Source organism: Pelodiscus sinensis, chromosome 3 (genome assembly GCF_049634645.1).
Source record: "Pelodiscus sinensis isolate JC-2024 chromosome 3, ASM4963464v1, whole genome shotgun sequence".
NCBI lineage: Eukaryota > Metazoa > Chordata > Testudines > Trionychidae > Pelodiscus > Pelodiscus sinensis.
The window spans coordinates 98,933,571-98,950,838 of NC_134713.1; the positions used below are offsets into that span (position 1 = coordinate 98,933,571).

Sequence of the window (17,268 nt, forward strand, 5' to 3'; positions counted from 1 at the left end):
GCCGGAGCGGGGAGAAAAGGGAGGGCTTACACTTCCGCTCCCACAATGCACGGCGCGCCCAGCGACAGTGGGGAGGGGCTGCCTTCTCACGTGACGGTCGCGTCACTTCCGTAAACACGCCGGGGAACCGGTGAAGCGGGTCGTAGCGCGCAGGTAGGGCCCAGGGCGAACCATTGGCGGGGACGGGGGGGGGGAGAATCCGGACATGGCCTGGGCCCCTGACCGGGGATCGCCCTAGAGCGTCTGCCGCCCTGCCGAGCGGCCCAGACTTCCCGGTGGCGCCGGAACCACCTCTCTGCCCCCCCATCACTACGCAGCCTCCTGGGTTTGGGGGCAGCCGGGGGGGGGGGGGGGCGGCGCCGAGATCCATTGAACCAAACTGCAAACGTTTGGAAACCGTTTCGGAGGGGGTCGGGTGGGGGGGGGGGGGAGCAGCCGCCTCAGCCCCCTTAGTTTCGTCACCTAAAGGTCTGACTCGTGACTTTTGAATTTAGGGTTGGGAAAGTGACATTCTGTCCCTGGGAAGCGTGAGGTGGCCTCACAGCACAATCACCCCAGGACAGTCCGTAGCCTGCAGAACCACGAGCGAGCGCTGCTTGCATGCCTGCTGAAGCCACCGTTTGTGTGATGGTTGGGCATACAGTACAAGCTCCCAGGGACAGCCTGTTCCTTTAATTAACATTAATTTAAAATAGTGAAATGAAACAGCAGGTTTCTGTTAGTACATTAAAGGTGTCATTGTTTGGAAGGGGCTCTTATGAAGAAAGATTAAAAAGATTGGGACTTTTCAGTTTAGAAAAGAGGAGACTAAGAGAGGAATATGATAGTCATTTTTTAGACTGGTATGGAAAGAGTAAATAGGGAAAAGTTATTTACTTATTCCCACAATGTAAGAACTAAAGGTCACCAAGGCTATGTCTAGACTGCAAGCCTCTTTCGAAAGAGGCTCTTTCGAAAGAGAGCGTCTAGACTGCACGTTGAACTTTCGAAAAAGCGGCTTGCTTTTTCGAAAGAAAGCATCCAGTGAGTCTGGATGCTCTCTTTCGAAGAAGCCCTATTTACATTGAAGAACGCCTTCTTTCGAAAGAGGAACTTTCGAAAGAAGGCGTTCTTCCTCGTGAAATGAGGTTTACCGCCATCGAAAGAAAAGCCGCGTTCTTTCGATTTAATTTCGAAAGAACGCGGCTTGAGTCTGGACGCAGGGGAAGTTTTTTCGGAAAAAGGCTACTTTTCCCGAAAAAACACCTGAGTCTGGACACAGCCCAACTGAAATTAAGAGGCAGCAGGTTTAAAATGAACAAAAGGAAGCTTTTCTTCATTCTGTGCAGTGTCAACCTGTGGAACTCCTTGCCCAAGGATGCTGTGAAGACTAGGACTTTAGTAGGGTTCAAGAAAGAACTAGACCCATTCGCGAAGGCTAGGTCTATCCATACTTAATAGCCAGGATGGGTAGAAATGATGGCCTTAGCCTCTCTCCGATGGTAGGAACAGGAGATAGAAAGGGAATCATCAAGTAATCCCTCTCCTGTCCACTTCTTCTGGGGCACCTGGTATTGGCTACTATTGGAAGAAAGGATACTGGGCTAGATGAACCTTTGATCTGACCAGCTGTGTCTAGACTGGCAACTTTTTCTGTAAAACAAGAACTTCCCAGCTGTCTACACTGGCTGCTTGAATTTCCACAAGAACACTGACTTCCTACTGTCTGAAATCAGTGCTTCTTGCAGAAAGACTATGCTGCTCCTGTTTGGGCAAAAGTCTCTTATGTGCAAAAAGGCCAGTCTAGACAGCTCAGATTTGTTTTGCGCAAAAAAGCATCTAGAATGTGTGAGAGAAAAATCAAATAACTCCAATTGTGTCTAAGGGGGGACTGTGCAGGAAATCAAAACTCTCAAAGAAAACTGCTGTAAGGGTTAAAACTTTTCCAGGCCTCTCTCCCTGTATCAGAGAGAAATCAAATTAACTTTAATCAAGACCCTTACAATGCCTATCTCAAGTTCATGGATACTCCTAGTCTGACAATTTGTCATGTAAACCCTTATCTTTGTCACAGTTTGCCTTGTAGTCTCCTCCACTCAAGTTCTCATATGGCTTTGTTCTGCAAAACTTACTTCTAGCACTCCTGGTGTGAACAGAAAGTCTCAGAGTACTTCTGCTGAGACTTTGATATGTTAAAGAAAACAATCAACAACTACTGTCTGAACATACTGTATAAAGAATCCCTGAAACTGTCTCTCAATGCTGCTGCTGCTCACTCTGATAGCGGTCAGCCTGCATGCATGCATAATAAAGTTTTCCTTCTAGGTTTCTCTCCTGCCTCACTGCTTTGACCTCCAGCCTCGGACCCTTCTGGGGGCTCTGTACCCCAGGGGAGCGAGATTTCCCCCACAAGTGGCACAGACGCTTTTCCGCAAAAAGTGCTTTTTTCAGTTAAAAGCATTTGCGGAAAATCATGCCAGTCTAGACGTAGCCACCCAGTATGGCCGTTCTTACGTTAATTCTGAAAGTAGAGGTTCAGTTAGGCTCCTCCCTTCTAAATAAAGTAAGAGGGGGAAACTTTTTGGGGGCAGGGCTACTGTCCCCCAGAAAAACATCAATGGAGAACTACACACAAATGAAAAGTCAAAAAAGATAAACCCCAATGACCCGGCACCCAAGGTTATGTCTACACTGGCAGCTTCTTGCACAAAAACATCTTGTGCAAGGGTTCTTGTGCAAGAAATCTTGCACAAAAAAACATCCACACTGCCATCTGCGAGCTGTGCTTTTGTGAAAGAGCTCCCATGACAGTGTGGACGCTCTCTTGCACAAGAAAGTTCTGATGGCTATTTTAGCCATAAGGCTTTCTTGCGCAAGAAATCCCTGCCGAGCATCCACACTACCCTCTTGTGCAAGGAGCCCTCTCGTATCACGCCATACTGTAAATTTCCTTGCACAAGAGCAGGCGGGCAGTGTGGACGCTCTGCAGATTCTTGTGCAAGAATGGCCGTACTTGCGCAAGAAGCTGCGAGTGTAGACATAGCCCACGTGAGGAGAAAAAGAATCCTCATAGTCTCCAAATGAAATGCAGGAAAAAAAACAACATACACTTACAGGAGTGAGGTAATGCTTTAGTACCACAGGCCAGATTAACTTTTCTAGGGGTCATGGCTAGTAGGTTTTGGGGAGCTCCCCTAGGCTCTATGGTGTGGCCAAAAATGAGGGGTACAGTGTGCAGAGGTTTCTGGGGAGCAAGCTGCAGGTGTGGGGTCTTGACTGGGGGAAAGCCGCAGGGGAAGGCTGCGGGTGGGAGGGGTATGAGCAAGAAGTAGAGCGCAGGAGCTGGCTGTGGACACGTACCTGACAGCTCATGGAGGGGGCACAGGTGGCTCCACACTGCTGTACACTTCACTTACAGCAGGCATGTCCAAAGTCCGGCCCGCGGGCCAAATGCGGCCCGCGGTCGGATTTAATACGGCCCCCCGCTTCTCCCGGCTCCCCGGTGCTTTTGTTAACTGGCGCGCATAGCGCGCCCCTTCGGGCCGCCGCCGCGGTCCCAAACCCTGCCCCTGCACTCTGCTTTGGGGCTGAGAGTGCGGGGACAGCCCCCGCTTCCTCCCCCTCTCCTGGCTCCCCGGCGCTCCTCTGAACTGGCGCCGCTTCCGGCCGCGCCACCGCCGTCCATGGAGGCCGCTGCGGTCCTAAAGTCTTCCATGTAGGTCACATCCGCAGCCCCGCTCCCCCGCTTGGCTACGGGGCCGCCGTGAGGCCAGCGTGCCCTGCGCTCTCCGCCCGCCTCTGACCCTGCAGGCCCTCTACCTTGGGGCTGAGAGTGCAGGGACGGACTCCACAGCTGCTGAGATCAGGGACGGACTCCGCAGCTGCTCAATCTCAGTATCTGTGATTGGCCCTGCGCACTGTCAGCTTCCTGGCGGGCTCAGGCACGTGGAGCTGCGAACATTAGAGACTTCGCCACAAACGGGCTCAGGCACGTGGAGCTCATCATTGGAGACTTCGCCACAAACAGCCACAAAGGCAAGAGAATTCTTGTTGGGCAGTGTATTAGTGCAGTGTATTACTTGGGCAGTGTATTAAACCTCTGGCACTGCGCTCACATGATCCCTTCCCCTTCTGGTCAATTTAAAAAAATGGCGACTGTAAATAAGAGAAGGAAAGTTGACAGTGAGGGCCGCCGCTTCCAGGACAGGTGGAAAGTGGAATATTTCTTCACTGAAATAGAGAATCACTGTGTTTGTCTGATATGCCAATAGACTGTGGCTGTTTATAAGGAATTTAATGTCAAGAGACACTACCAGTCGAGACATAGCACATACGACAAGCTTACAGTGCACGACCGCAGTGAAAAGTTGAAGCAACTTGAAGCAGTTTTAATGTCACAACAGAAATTTTTCATAAGAGCCCGTGAGTCAAATGAAAATGCCACAAGGGCGAGCTATGAGGTGGCAACGTTAATTGCTAAAAATTGCAAATCTTTTGCTGAGGGTGACTTTATCAAAGAATGCGTTATGAAAATGGTTGAGAATATCTGTCCCGAGAAGAAGCAAGAGTTTGCCAACATTTGCCTGGCTCGTAACACTGTAGCACGGAGAATTGAAGAGATTTCATCAGATATTAAGAGACAGTTGACATCCAAAGGAGTGGATTTTGACTTCTTTTCAATAGCCTGTGATGAAAGCACGGACCTATCTGACACAGCTCAGTTGCTGATTTTTATGAGAGGGGTGGACGATGAAATGAATGTGACTGAAGAGCTACTTGACCTCCAGAGCCTTACGGACCAAACAAGAGGAAAAGATTTATTTGTTTCTGTTAGTTCCGCCATAGATGACATGAAACTGCCTTGGAACAAAGTTACTGGGATTATTACTGATGGGGCACCTGCCATGGTTGGTGAACGAAGTGGATTATCAACCCTAATCTGTAACAAGGTGATCGAAGAAGGAGGCAAAGCTATTAAACTCCATTGTATCATTCATCAACAAGTTCTCTGTGCTAAACATCTCAAATATGATCATGTTATGAAACCGGTGCTAAAGACTATTAATTTTATTCGCTCTAAAGCCCTGTGCCACCGCCAGTTTAAACAGTTTCTACTGGACATCCAGGCTGAATACGAAGATGTTTTATATCACAACGATGTAAGATGGCTCAGTCGGGGGTCTGCACTGCAGCGTTTCTACTCTCTCAGAAAGGAAATCGGAGAATTCTTGGAAACAAAGGGACAACCAATGCGAGAACTATCTGATCCTATTTGGCTGGCTGATTTGGGGTTTCTAGTTGACATAACAAAGCATCTGAATGTACTGAACACGAGTCTTCAGGGGAAAGATGCAGCGGTGAACCAGCTTTATTCACACCTCAAAGCCTTTGGGACAAAGCTCAACTTTTCATAAGGCAGTTGTCACAAACACAGCCCAATACCATACATTTTTCAGCGTTGCAGGAAATAATGAACAGTTTTCCACAGGACAATATCAGTGCGCAAACGAGCAGGTATGCAGCAGACATTGCATCTCTGGCTGGGGAGTTTAAACGGCGCTTTCAGGATTTTGCAGCTATTGAAAAGGAGATCAGCCTTTTCTCCTCTCCATTCTCTGTTGACCCCGAGGATGCTCCAGATCAGCTGCAGCTCGAGCTCATTGAGCTGCATTGTGACAGCGAGTTACGCAGTCGTCACCAACAGCTCTCTCTTGTGAACTTTTACCGCCAACTGGATAAGAGCCGGTTTCAAGAGATTCGAACATTGGCTAAGAAAATGCTGAGCTTGTTTGGCTCAACATATATGTGTGAGAAGACATTCTCTGCTATGAACTTTAACAAGAACCGCGTGAGGACAAGACTAAGTGACTCTCACCTGCGTGACATTTTGCACATCAAAACCACTGCCTTTGAACCAGACCTAGCCTATGTGCTGCAGTCCAGATCTCAGTTTCACCCTTCACATTAGTGTAGGCAAGTTTTTTTTTCAATTGAGATGAATACATTGTAAAATCTCAGTTAATGTCAGTTGGTCTAAATCAGTTATAAATATATTTGGACACAACATGTATAGTTGGTGTTATGTCGTTTGCCGTTTGCAATAAACTTTGCATAAAATAGTTAATTTGCATTTAATTTTAATGGTTCAAAGAATGTCAGGCAAAATGGTCGGCCCTCACGCATGTTCACTTCATCAAATCTGGCCCTCTTTGAAAAAAGTTTGGACACCCCTGACTTACAGGTACCACTCTGCTCACATTGACTATTACCAGCCAGTGACAGTGGTAGAACCTGTAAACCAGCACAGGGCCAAACTTCCTTGTGGTGCTGTGTTGAGCCACTTCCCCTCCTCCCTGCCAGGCAGAGCCCACACATTGGATATAGCCCACAGCTTGTTCTCATTCAGCCCACAAGGCTCCCCCTTCCCACAGCAGGGAACCCTTCATTAGTGCTTCAGTCATGCAGGGGGCACCAACACTTTGAGACTTGTCCTGAGGCTGGAATGCCAGCACTAGCTCATCCTTCTGTGTGTTGGGCTGTGGCGGGGGGCAGAGGTTCCGACCTATGGGCCATAGGTTTGCCATCTCTGAAATAAGGGCTTGCCCTGAGAAGGAAACAATGAACAGCAGCAACACCTAGTGGAACAGAGGAAAGTTTTGATGTAAAATGAAGGAGGAGAGATATTTGAAATAGTAAAGATGTCTGGCTTTTTCCTCTTCTGTTTTTCTCTATTGATAATAGAGCTGCTATAGTTGCATTATGAAGTAATGCTGTTTGTTATAATGGTTTTTATTTTCCTGCTACATTTAATATCAGCTTGTTTTCTGTATAATGCTTGTACTGCTATTTCCATGCAGAAAGCAAAACTGGGAAATCATTTGAAATGTGGCAATTAGACAGGCTCATTACTTTTTTCCAGTTTTTTTTATGCTGATCCCACATGCTTTCAGTATGAGCTTGATACTACTGAACGACTACATTAAAGAAATGATAGAATTAACTAATGAAAATGGAAAAGCATTTGTAGGGGCAGTGGCTTTAACTAGTCAATTTCCAGAATGGGCCCTATACCAAACCCATTTCTACTGCTATAAAACACATAGTGAAGTGGTTTTTAAATATTTGGATACATAGAGATTTCTAGAGTATTAATGGATAGTATAATGTCTACTGCAATTGCTTCAGTCATCTCTCATCCTACTTAGACTATAATTGAATAATAGAGGTTGAAACAGATATCTAGTAGATCCCAGTTACACAACAGAAAATAAGTTAATAAAATAGCTTAGTTACTAGTGGGGGCTGTAGGAAGGTAAGACTAGAATTGTCATTTTGATTCTTCAGCTGGCTCATCCAGGCTTTGGCAACTTATCTCGAAAATTAATATTTTCTATTTTGGGTAAAGCAGTTCCATGAGAGGTTTAAAAACTAGACTCTTATACAATACATCCTGAGCATTAGTCCAGCTCTTTCTAATAAATAACTTGTTTGCCTCTTTTAATGTAAATTTAACTTTTTTTCCTTTCATAAGAGAAGAAATTAGGCTGAAGGCAGTAGTTAACCAGTGGAATGGAAGAAAGGAAAATCAAGAGGAGGAGCCCCAAATCATCCAATAGTCACCCTACTCAGGTTGCTAATGCCAAGAAAAATTCTGTGCCAGTCAGTAAAAGTACAGCATTTTCAAATCCTGCACCACAAGCAAATTCCCAAAGACCAAAGTTAAAAAGGTAAGCTCCTAATCATCCACGGTGGGAAAAGAAGAGAGAGTTGGACTTATTGGCCAAAACATATTTGCTGAAGATTAAACAGTGATCTAATGGCTTTAGGCAAAGGTGAATGGAGTTGAGAACAAAAATCTTAAGCAATCTTTGTAGTAGTAAACTTATTAGTACCATACTGAGTTCTAAGTGTGGAGGTGTCACTATTAGCAGAAGGGCAGAGTTTGCTGAATTTACTACAATAGATAGTCTTTTTCCACTGCATTTAAGGAAAAATTATTCCCCTAGAAATATTTAATTATCCAAAATGTAGCAGGTAGAAGTCTAGAAATCTACAGTGGCTGCAGCTGGTGTGAGAATGAGTATAATTGAATCATTGTGTACAGTTCAATGTTTTAAAATATTCAACATGATTATTTCTTCTATGGGAAGATATGGGGGAAATACAATCATTTTTATTTTTTTATTGTTGTTAAATATGACCTAATTTTTAAATATAAATCATTTCTGTGGTTGGCCAAGCTATTAGCTTTACTTGGCAATGGGAGGTCATATGGAAACTTATTGCAGTTCCTAAACTATAATACTATTTGCAGGTTGTATTGAGCCCACAAAACTGTATGTATGTCATGATAAGCTACTCATGGAATAGTTGAATAAAAAGATTACATTCACTTGAGTTTTCTTCATCCTTGCATGCAAATGCATTGTACGCAAAACATTTAAAAATGTGTCTGTTTGGTTAATGTTCATGCAGTTTTCCAAAAGAAAATAAAACTAGTGACAAGTTATAAAACTTTAGTTAATTTAATATATATTGGAAATACCTGTTACTATATTATCATCTGTTCAGTGAATATGATTGCCTTATTTATTTCCCCACCTAGGAGCTTAGTTTGATGCCAAGTAGAGTTCCAGAAGTTTGCTTTCTATAAAAAGTATTGGGGAAAATCAAACTGTGTTTAAATGTTTTTTTAAAAGGAAAACTTGTGGGTTATCCTCTGCTTTCTAATGGTAATAATAAAGCAGATTTTTGGAGTTCTGCTTTGTATTATCAGGATAATGGCTTTACAACTTGATCACTTCATATTTAGATCAGATTTGTGATCCACACTTTAATGGCACAGTTAAGATACGTACTTTCACTACAGTTGTCCTTTTAAGGCCCATTTCTAGGCTAGCCATTTCACTTCTTCAGCAGGAGCAAGAAGAGAAAGGTAGTCTGTTCTGTAAAATTAGATGTCTTTCATTTCCTCAGAGGAATAAAAGAAAAAGCCAAACCTCCAGGAGGGGAAGGAAAAGGGGCGGCGCAGGCAGCTCCAATACAGCACTCTTTTCTCACAGACGTGTCAGATGTTCAAGAGATGGAGAGGGGACTTTTGAGCCTTCTGAATGATTTCCACTCCGGCAAACTTCAAGCATTTGGTAAATATGTAGATTTTCTTTGCCCAGTTATATCTGTAAAAGCAATAAGATACACATGAACCACCATGTGAATTCCTAATCCAGGAGCACCCATGATATGGACCCTGGCAGAGGGAGGAGGAAGTGGTTCTGCATGCTGCCACTTCCCCTCCCCCTCAATTGTGGGGGTGTGCAACATGCTATTTCTGAGGCTTTTCCCCACAGTGGCAGGGGTAGTGCTTGGGAGCAGTGGGAAGCCATGTATACCCCTGGTAGTGGGCACCAACCTCCTCATGCCCAGATCCTGCAGTGCCCTCCCTGGCCCGGAAAATTCTTTAATCCAGCATACCCTGTTTCAGATAAAGTCCCTTTTTGTAGTGCTTGTGTGCTAAGAAGGTTCTAGTTATCCTGGGTGTCACAAATCCGTTTCTTGGCTTGTAGATTTAAAACACCAAGTTTACAACTACTTTGCTTATGTTAGACAGTATAAATATAACCAAGAAATAAGATACCACTATGAAATGAAGTAACACATTCCAAACTAGGAAACAAATTCAAGCTGCAATTCTGTTAGTATTTAATTAAAATTACAAAGTTTAAAATTGTGTCTTATGCAGTAAGGACTAAATTTTATTTTTGCCAGATTTACATTTTGCCAGAAACAAAGCTTCCGAACAGAACTTTATCTGTAACTGTTTTTTGAAGTGTGATGCTATATTACCTGGTCAAGAGAGGATAGGAAAAATGGGTTGATAATTGGTTAGCTTCTAGAATCCAAGCATAGGTTATGCATACTTCCTCGCTTATGCCATCCCTCGGAGCAGCCTATGTCTGCAGGGGGCCCAAGGTCCCCCTGTGGACAAGGGCTGTGCTGGCATCCCACCTGTCTTCTCTCCCTCTGTGCTACTGCCTCTACTCTAAGCTGGTACACTTTTTAAGATAGCTGCCTCTGAGCACCGGCTCCTGCCTTCCCCTCCTCCCCTTGCTGCCTCTGTGGGAGGCAGCAAGGTGGGGGAGGGGATGTCAGGTGGCTCCATGGGAGCCGAGACTCACAGAGAGCTGACTTGAAAGCCAACTTCCCATGTGTACCAGCTCCTGCCTGCCAACCTCAGGCTACTGTCTCTCTATCAGAGGTAGCAGCACTGGGGTGGGGGGGCAGGCAGCTCTGAGGGATCCAGTGCTCTGGAGGAGCCAGGTTAAAAGCCTGATTCTACCTCTTCCTCCCCACACACTGCCTTTGATAAATTGGCAGCGAGGGTGGGAGTGTGTGTAGCCATTTGGATTAACCAATTAACCCAGGCTTATTGGTTAATCATTTACATGACTATACACCAACATCCCTAATTTAAATCAATCCACCCTGCTCCAGTCTGGTTAAATAGGAGGTATTCAAGCATATCTGAGAGACAGGTTTTGGAGAAGGAACCTTAGGAACAGCCAAGTTTAGTCTGATGACACTTTGGCCAGGTCTAAACTACACTCAGAAGTTCGGCTTAAGGTGTGCAACTCCAGCTACGTTATTTATGTAGCTGGAGTCACCAGACATTAAGCTGAGGTTGACATTGTCTCCACAGCAGGAAGTCAATGGGAGAAATATTCCTGTCGTCTTCCCCTACTCCTCATAACAGTGAGGAGTACTGGCGCCTACAGGGGTGCTCTCAAGCTTCCTATTTAGTGAGTCTTTAAAAAACCCATTAAATTGAACCCCAGAAGATCAATCGCTAGAGTCTCGATCCTCTGCTAAGTGGGGACATGGCCCAAGTGAAAAATAAGGCCACATCTAGAGTTTGGCAGAGGTGGACTGAATCCAACATGCAGTCCTTCATTCAGAGCAGGGTGAGAACACCTGCCCTGTTTAAAATGTTAGCCTTTGAAGTGACTGATATCACAAATTCAGCATGACCTAAGTACAGGATTAAATGCAGCAACAAAATTTCTTATTTAAAAAGTTACAGTAATAAACATGGAAAGAAAACTAGTCCGATGGAAGGTAATTGGATTTGTTTATCTGATCTTTGCCTGTTTTTTCTCCCTACTATGAAAATCCATTTAAGATGTATGTGCTTAGGTGTTTCTCCTTACCTAATTGCCAGACTCTTACATAACAGCTTTACAACCTGGTTTTTTTTTCAGGAAATGAGTGTTCCATAGAACAGATGGAACATGTGCGGGGGATGCAGGAGAAGTTAGCTCGCTTGAATTTGGAACTCTATGGGGAATTGGAAGAACTTCCTGAAGATAAAAGAAAACTTGCCAGTGATTCCAATTTGGATAGGCTACTATCAGATGTAAGTATATTGAAGACAGAAAGTCTGCTGCTTGAAGTTGCTTACAGAACTAGATCTGGGTTCAAGAACAGGATACAGTCGTGTTCTTCATTCTATACAACTTGGAGACCCTCTTGTCTTTGGAATTTAGAGTTTAATGTGTTGAGAAAAAAACATGAGAAATGAGTCAAGATAGTTTCCATATCTCCCCATGATTCTGCTTCCTCAGCATTGATTTTGGGGAAATACAAGTGCCTTGTCCATCTCTCTTATTCAGACTACTCCTTGTAGCACCAATACTAGTTGGTGCAGTTTAGAGCTGCTTTTAAAGTCCTGCAATCTGTATCAAAGCTTTGACTGATGGAGAGCCAACCTGAGCATCAGGGAGTTGAATCATCTCCCCTATGTTCTTCTCCTCTATACTTTGCCACACCTAACAGATACTAGAGAGAGAATAATCTGGACTATATATTCTAAATGTATCAGTCTTTTCTTTCTCTAGTGCCTTCTTTGAGAACAGGAAAACTGTTAAATATCCAAAAAGCCTAATTTCATAAAACTTTCTAGTATAGAGCTACACTAGCTTTTACGTTTCCAGTACCCTCAAGAAGAGTTTATCTAATTTTTTGCAACAGACCTAAATTTGAACTTGTAAATTTATAATTGTATTAATATGTTTGCTTGATTAATTATAACTACAGTGTTTTTTTCTGATACTTTCCATTTATATTGCAGCTGGAAGAACTGAATTCTTCTATGTATCCTTTAATTTAAATGTCATTTCAGGTAAACATTTTTGTATTAAAAAGTAGATCAAAAATTATACTATTAAATTTCCAAAAAATTGATTTCACAGGCTCTCTGTAGCTCAGGAGAATTCAAAGGATTTTAACAATGCTCCTTTTTTAAATTAATGGCTGTAGTATATTATGATTTTAGATTCCTCTAGCTAATAGATGGCTTTCCTATAACACTCAAACTGTAGGTTGCTATAGATAGAGCTACACAAAGCTTTGTGTGTAGGCTATTTCTTTAGAGATGTATTCATTAACTATTTGTTTACACTTTGGAAGAAGAAGGTATATCAGACATATCTAAAGTTGCCATAATTGAAGTATCAAGTTTTAGACTGTAAATGTTGAGACAAGATAGTTTAAGTCAGTTGAGTGCAAACCCATAGAACTTCAGGTAGAAATTCTGGAACAACTATGCCTAGTACTATGTCTCCTAAAGTGTTCAGGAGCAGAATTCTATGCTGCTGATGCTAAAGGGGAAAAAAAACAAACAGACTGACTACACTTCCCACACCACTTTTTAGGTCCATTGTCAAAGTAGAAAACTTAGAACATAGATGACTGAAATATGCAAAATACAAAAAAACTGTAGCATTACCATTAAATGGCTAAGCATAAGAATTGCAAATAAACAGCAGAATAACTTACATTTTTATGTGTACATTATTTAAGTTGTCACTTCCATTCTTTTATGCCTCCTAACCATTGCAGAAGGATGGCCCAGTGGTTAGGGCACCGGGCTGGGACATGAAACACAGTTTAATTCCCTTCTCTTCTATTTACTTCCTCTGTGAAAGTCACTTCGGCTACATCTACACTACAAGTTCTCAGCAACAATATGCTAATGAGGGACTCATTTGCATAGTCACGATCTCATTTGCATAATTTCTGCGGATCTGTTTTTGCGCTTGGGGTTTTTGCGCAAAAACAAGTAGCGTGGACGTTTCCTTTTTGCACAAAAACCCCTTTTTCCGCAAGATCCTTATGCCCCAAAAAAGGAGATATCCTTTTTCCTCGAGATCAGTATTTTTGCTGAAAAAGAAAACGTTCACACTGCTTGTTTTTGCACAAAAACCCCTAGCATAAAAACGGATTGGCAGAAAATATGCAAATGAGATTGCAACTCATGCAAATGAGTACCTCATTAGCATATTTTTTTGCTGAGAACTCGTAGTGTAGATGTAGCCTTTAACTCTCAGTACCTAACTTCCCTATCTGTAAAATAGGAATGATAACGTTCCTCTGTCTCGCACAGTCTTGTGATCATAAATGTATCCTTGAATATAAAGTACTTAGATACTGCAGTAATAAGGGCAATGTCAGTAAATGATAGATTAGAACTTTCCAACATATTGTAGCAAACCAGAGGCCAAGTGTGAAATATTTCAGTCCCAAAGTTGTATGTGTTGGAATTTGAGTAGGACTTGCTGGAAACCATTCTGCAACCTTAGGCTACGTCTGGACTACATCCCTCTGTCGGCAGAGGGATGTAAATGAAGCACTTCGAAAGTGCATAATCATGTAATAAAGCGCCATTTTGAAATTGAAACCGCAGTCTAGACAGTTTTCGAAAAATCTTGTAAACTTTTTTTTTTTTTAAACAGGTTTACAGGGTCTTTGGAATATCGCCCTGTTTTCCAAAACCACTTCTAGACTGTGGTTTCAATTTCAAAATGGCGCTTTTTCAAAAGAGCGCCATTACGTGATTATGCAAATGAAGTGCAGGATATTTAAATCCTGGCTTCATTTACATCTCTCTGCCGACACCAGGATGTAGTCTAGACACAGCCCCTCTGATGCTAAGTGAAACCAGTCCCTGCTATAATATGTTGTACTATCTTACAGCATTTCCAGAAATTCGTGGCATACCCATTCCCACCCATATAAAAAAAAAGTGGTTTTAAGTGTCTGTGCCTCATTGGGCTCTAGTTATATAAGAAACTAATCTGAGTTAGCACCTTTAAATATAAGGATAGAATTCTAATGAGGATTTCATATGTCCTCAGATTAATAGTGAATGGTCTGTATCCTAAGAAAATTTAATACATTTAAAGGCGCTGTGCCCTTCTAGATACCTTCACACTATTCTTTCAGTCTTCTCATTTAAGCTTTGTTAATAGTCTCTAAATTTAAACCTTTTTATGCAAGAATAATATGTATTTCATTTTTACTATTTGCATTTTATTAACTATTTGCATCAGGCTATGTTATAATTGTACTAATACAGAGAATTAATTTGTTAAATTGGTGATAATGTGCTTAGTACTGAGAACTACTTATGATGCTTTTTTCTATACTGGCATGCAGCTTTGGCTTTGTTTATAATTGCATCCAGTGTGTACTGACATTTCCACATAGGACTATACATGTGATATTTTGTTTTTAAATCTCAAAACTGTTACCCTCTATAAATATTAAATACCATTGTAATAGATAAGATAGTTACTTCTTAAGTGTTGTTATAAGTGAACAATTTCTTAACTCTTTGTTCCAGACAAAAGCTTCATTTAGCAGATGCACAAGATATCCCAAATACCTCCACCAGCTAAAAGTGTTGGGTTTTTTTTATTTGGAAACCTCTCTGAGAAGTCATGTCTTTATTTTTCCAGTGGAATCTAGAGTCTTACTCATTTGTCACAATAAAGAATTAAAGTGCAACTCCACATGATTATTTTCACATATATTGCAGTGGTCAAATCTGCTAACAGGAATATCAGGGTTGGAATCAATTGCAATGGTATGCTGCTATGCTTTGTAATTACTGCCTTATTTAATATAAAGTGCTGGGAAAAACTTGAAAGTACATGCTCAGTGTTGTCCATATGTCTACATGTTCACTAACATCACTCCATTTTTGACAAATCTAGCAGTGAAGGCTTTTTGTAGCTGCCTTTCTGCCTAGTATGTAGACACTCTGAACACTCTTCAGTGTGGTTTGTTAACCATTAAATCAGTGCTTGATTTATTTTAATAAAGTAATTTAAAATGCTGTACAATTTATTGAAAAGCTTAGTGTCTATTTAATTATGGTCAAATAAAGGTTTTGTATGGTCTGAGTTTTCACAAAGTCAATTTTTACCCTGTCAGCCACTTTAAAATTTCACCCAGTTAGAATTGGAATACTTATTTACTTCTGGCAATTTTGAATTCTCAGTAATATATATACACTGACTCTTAATAAATCCATTCCACACTATTTTTCTTTCAATTAATAACTTTTAATAAAGTCTCCAGTTACTGGGGTTAATGGATGTTCCTCATTCTTAGTTATTTCAGGAGTGGGGAGAGTCTGCAACAACAAACACGGACCTTCAGCACATGCCCAGTAACAAGAGGTCCATTCCTAAAAAGTGCTTCTATTGGCAGGTTTTCTGGAGCACATATTACTATATATATTTCAGTACTGAAGATGATGCACTGATAAATTCATGGTTGACAAAACAGGACCTTAGCCAACAAGCACAATCTGTCCCACAAATTGTTCCTTTCATACAATCAAGATGAACAGTTGCTCCTGCTTTTATCAGTGAGAGCCCAAATCCCATACACATTGCTACATTTTTTGAATATGGAAAGGGAAAAGCTTTGTGTTTGTTCAAAGACTGATTATTTGATGGCTCAAAATGTCTACCAAGACGCAATCAGTGTCACATTTGTTCTGTGTAGATGTTGAACTGTTCATTCTGATTCCATTTTTTGAGTGCATTTGTTCAATAGCAGGAATAAAGTCTCTCCCCTTCCCTTTTGGGTCTTCTGAGCACTTGATCTATCCACATTACTAGTGACAGAGAGGAGAAAAGGTTCAAATTCTGTGCAAGTCCCTCTCTGAGAAGATTCCAGACATACATTGAAAAAATACAATTCTGTGCCTTGCGAGCTCTCACTTTTTTCTTTCTGAATCAATTGTAACTAAGTCTGATCTCCAAAGTGCTACACAGAAACTCCAACTCTTAGAGGAGGAGACTTTAAATACCATAATTCCATTGAAGGCAAGCCCAAGTCTTGCACCTTCAAAGTAAAGTAGTAGCATTCCCTGCCTTCTCCCATTTATATGCCCAAATCCCATACTACACCATCAAATTCCTAGTAAAGCCCTTATCCAAACTTCCCTTATTCCACTGAGATTTATTTCACAGTTCCCTTTCTCAGTGTGAATCTTTAGAAAGTTTGCCAGTAAGGAAGATCCTTAACTCAGTCTCCTGCTGGATGTCTTTTAGGGAGATTGTGAGTAAACTACTCTGCTTCCAAGACAATATATAGAGTAGAGAGGAACTGGGAGCAAAATGCACTCTGTTGACACTAGGAAAAGAAAGTGTACCCAAGATTGTCAGACTTTGGTCAGCTAATACCTGAACAGTTACTGTACATAGGATTTGCAGTTTCAAAATTTTACAAGCTGAAGTGTAGCTGTTTTATATAGAAACTATTTTAAATCAGTCTTTGAATAATACAAGAATACTGCAGAAGCCATGTGGAAATGGAATATACATATATTTAAAGGAAGCTGGTTGTGATTTTTGGCTTATCAACGTTAACAGTTTCTTCAAACTGCAAGTAGGAACTTGCAGTCTGAAGTTCCTATCCTCCCCATGGGAGTGCCCTAGGCCACGTGGGAACCCACCCCACCACCTTACTATTGGGGTGCCCCTGGCTTTTGGCTGTCTGTGCCCAGAGGAGGTAGGACTTGAATCTACAACCCTGTCCTCCCCAGGCCAGCACCCTATCCCCTAGGCTACACAGGAGCCCACCCCACCCACCTTACTGTCAGGGTGCCCCTTATCCCTCCCGCCCTGGGGCCACCTGGCTTTTTGTTGTCCCGTCGCATCAGTAACAGGAATATAAGTATTTCATAAGGTGGTTGAAGTTACCTGACAGAGTTGGTTCTTTACTTCATTTACATTTACAGGCAGTCGCCGGGTTACGTACAAGATAGGGACTGTAGGTTTGTACTTAAGTCGAATTTGTACTTAAGTCGGAACTGGCGTCCAGATTCAGCCGCTGCTGAAACTGACCAGCGGCTGACTACAGGAAGCCCGAGGCAGAGTTTCTCTGCCCTGGGCTTCCTGGAATCAGCCGCTGATCAGTTTCAACAGCAGCTGAATCTGG

The 17,268-nt window shown here is 42.2% G+C and overlaps 1 protein-coding gene and 1 long non-coding RNA gene across 3 annotated transcripts in view; one reads left to right on the forward strand and one right to left on the reverse strand.

Moving 5' to 3' along the window:
* Positions 1-15,404, forward strand: CCDC28A (coiled-coil domain containing 28A). 2 transcript variants are annotated; one of them, XM_075924304.1, is made up of 6 exons: positions 1-153; positions 7,511-7,706; positions 8,956-9,122; positions 11,235-11,389; positions 12,104-12,126; positions 14,657-15,404. In XM_075924304.1, exons 2-6 carry the CDS (start codon positions 7,549-7,551, stop codon positions 14,709-14,711), a joined length of 558 nt encoding a protein of 185 aa, XP_075780419.1. In that variant the 5' UTR covers positions 1-153; positions 7,511-7,548; the 3' UTR covers positions 14,712-15,404. The 2 variants fall into 2 exon arrangements, with proteins under 2 accessions (XP_075780419.1, XP_075780420.1); XM_075924305.1 differs by having other exon boundaries at positions 10-153; positions 7,516-7,706.
* LOC142827892 (uncharacterized) overlaps positions 9,017-17,268 on the reverse strand; it is a 26,106-nt gene continuing 17,854 nt past the window's right edge. Inside the window, exon 3 of the long non-coding RNA XR_012902688.1 lies at positions 9,017-9,155. This is a non-coding gene — a long non-coding RNA (uncharacterized LOC142827892). The remainder of the gene's footprint in view (positions 9,156-17,268) is intronic.

Excerpts from the sequence above, each read along its gene's own strand:
- CCDC28A (XM_075924304.1), top strand. The coding sequence starts at position 7,549 with ATGGAAGAAAGGAAAATCAAGAGGAGGAGCCCCAAATCATCCAATAGT. Across the intron at positions 11,390-12,103 it reads TGGATAGGCTACTATCAGAT|CTGGAAGAACTGAATTCTTC; the intron begins GTAAGTATATTG and ends TTTATATTGCAG. Across the intron at positions 12,127-14,656 it reads GAAGAACTGAATTCTTCTAT|ACAAAAGCTTCATTTAGCAG; the intron begins GTATCCTTTAAT and ends TCTTTGTTCCAG.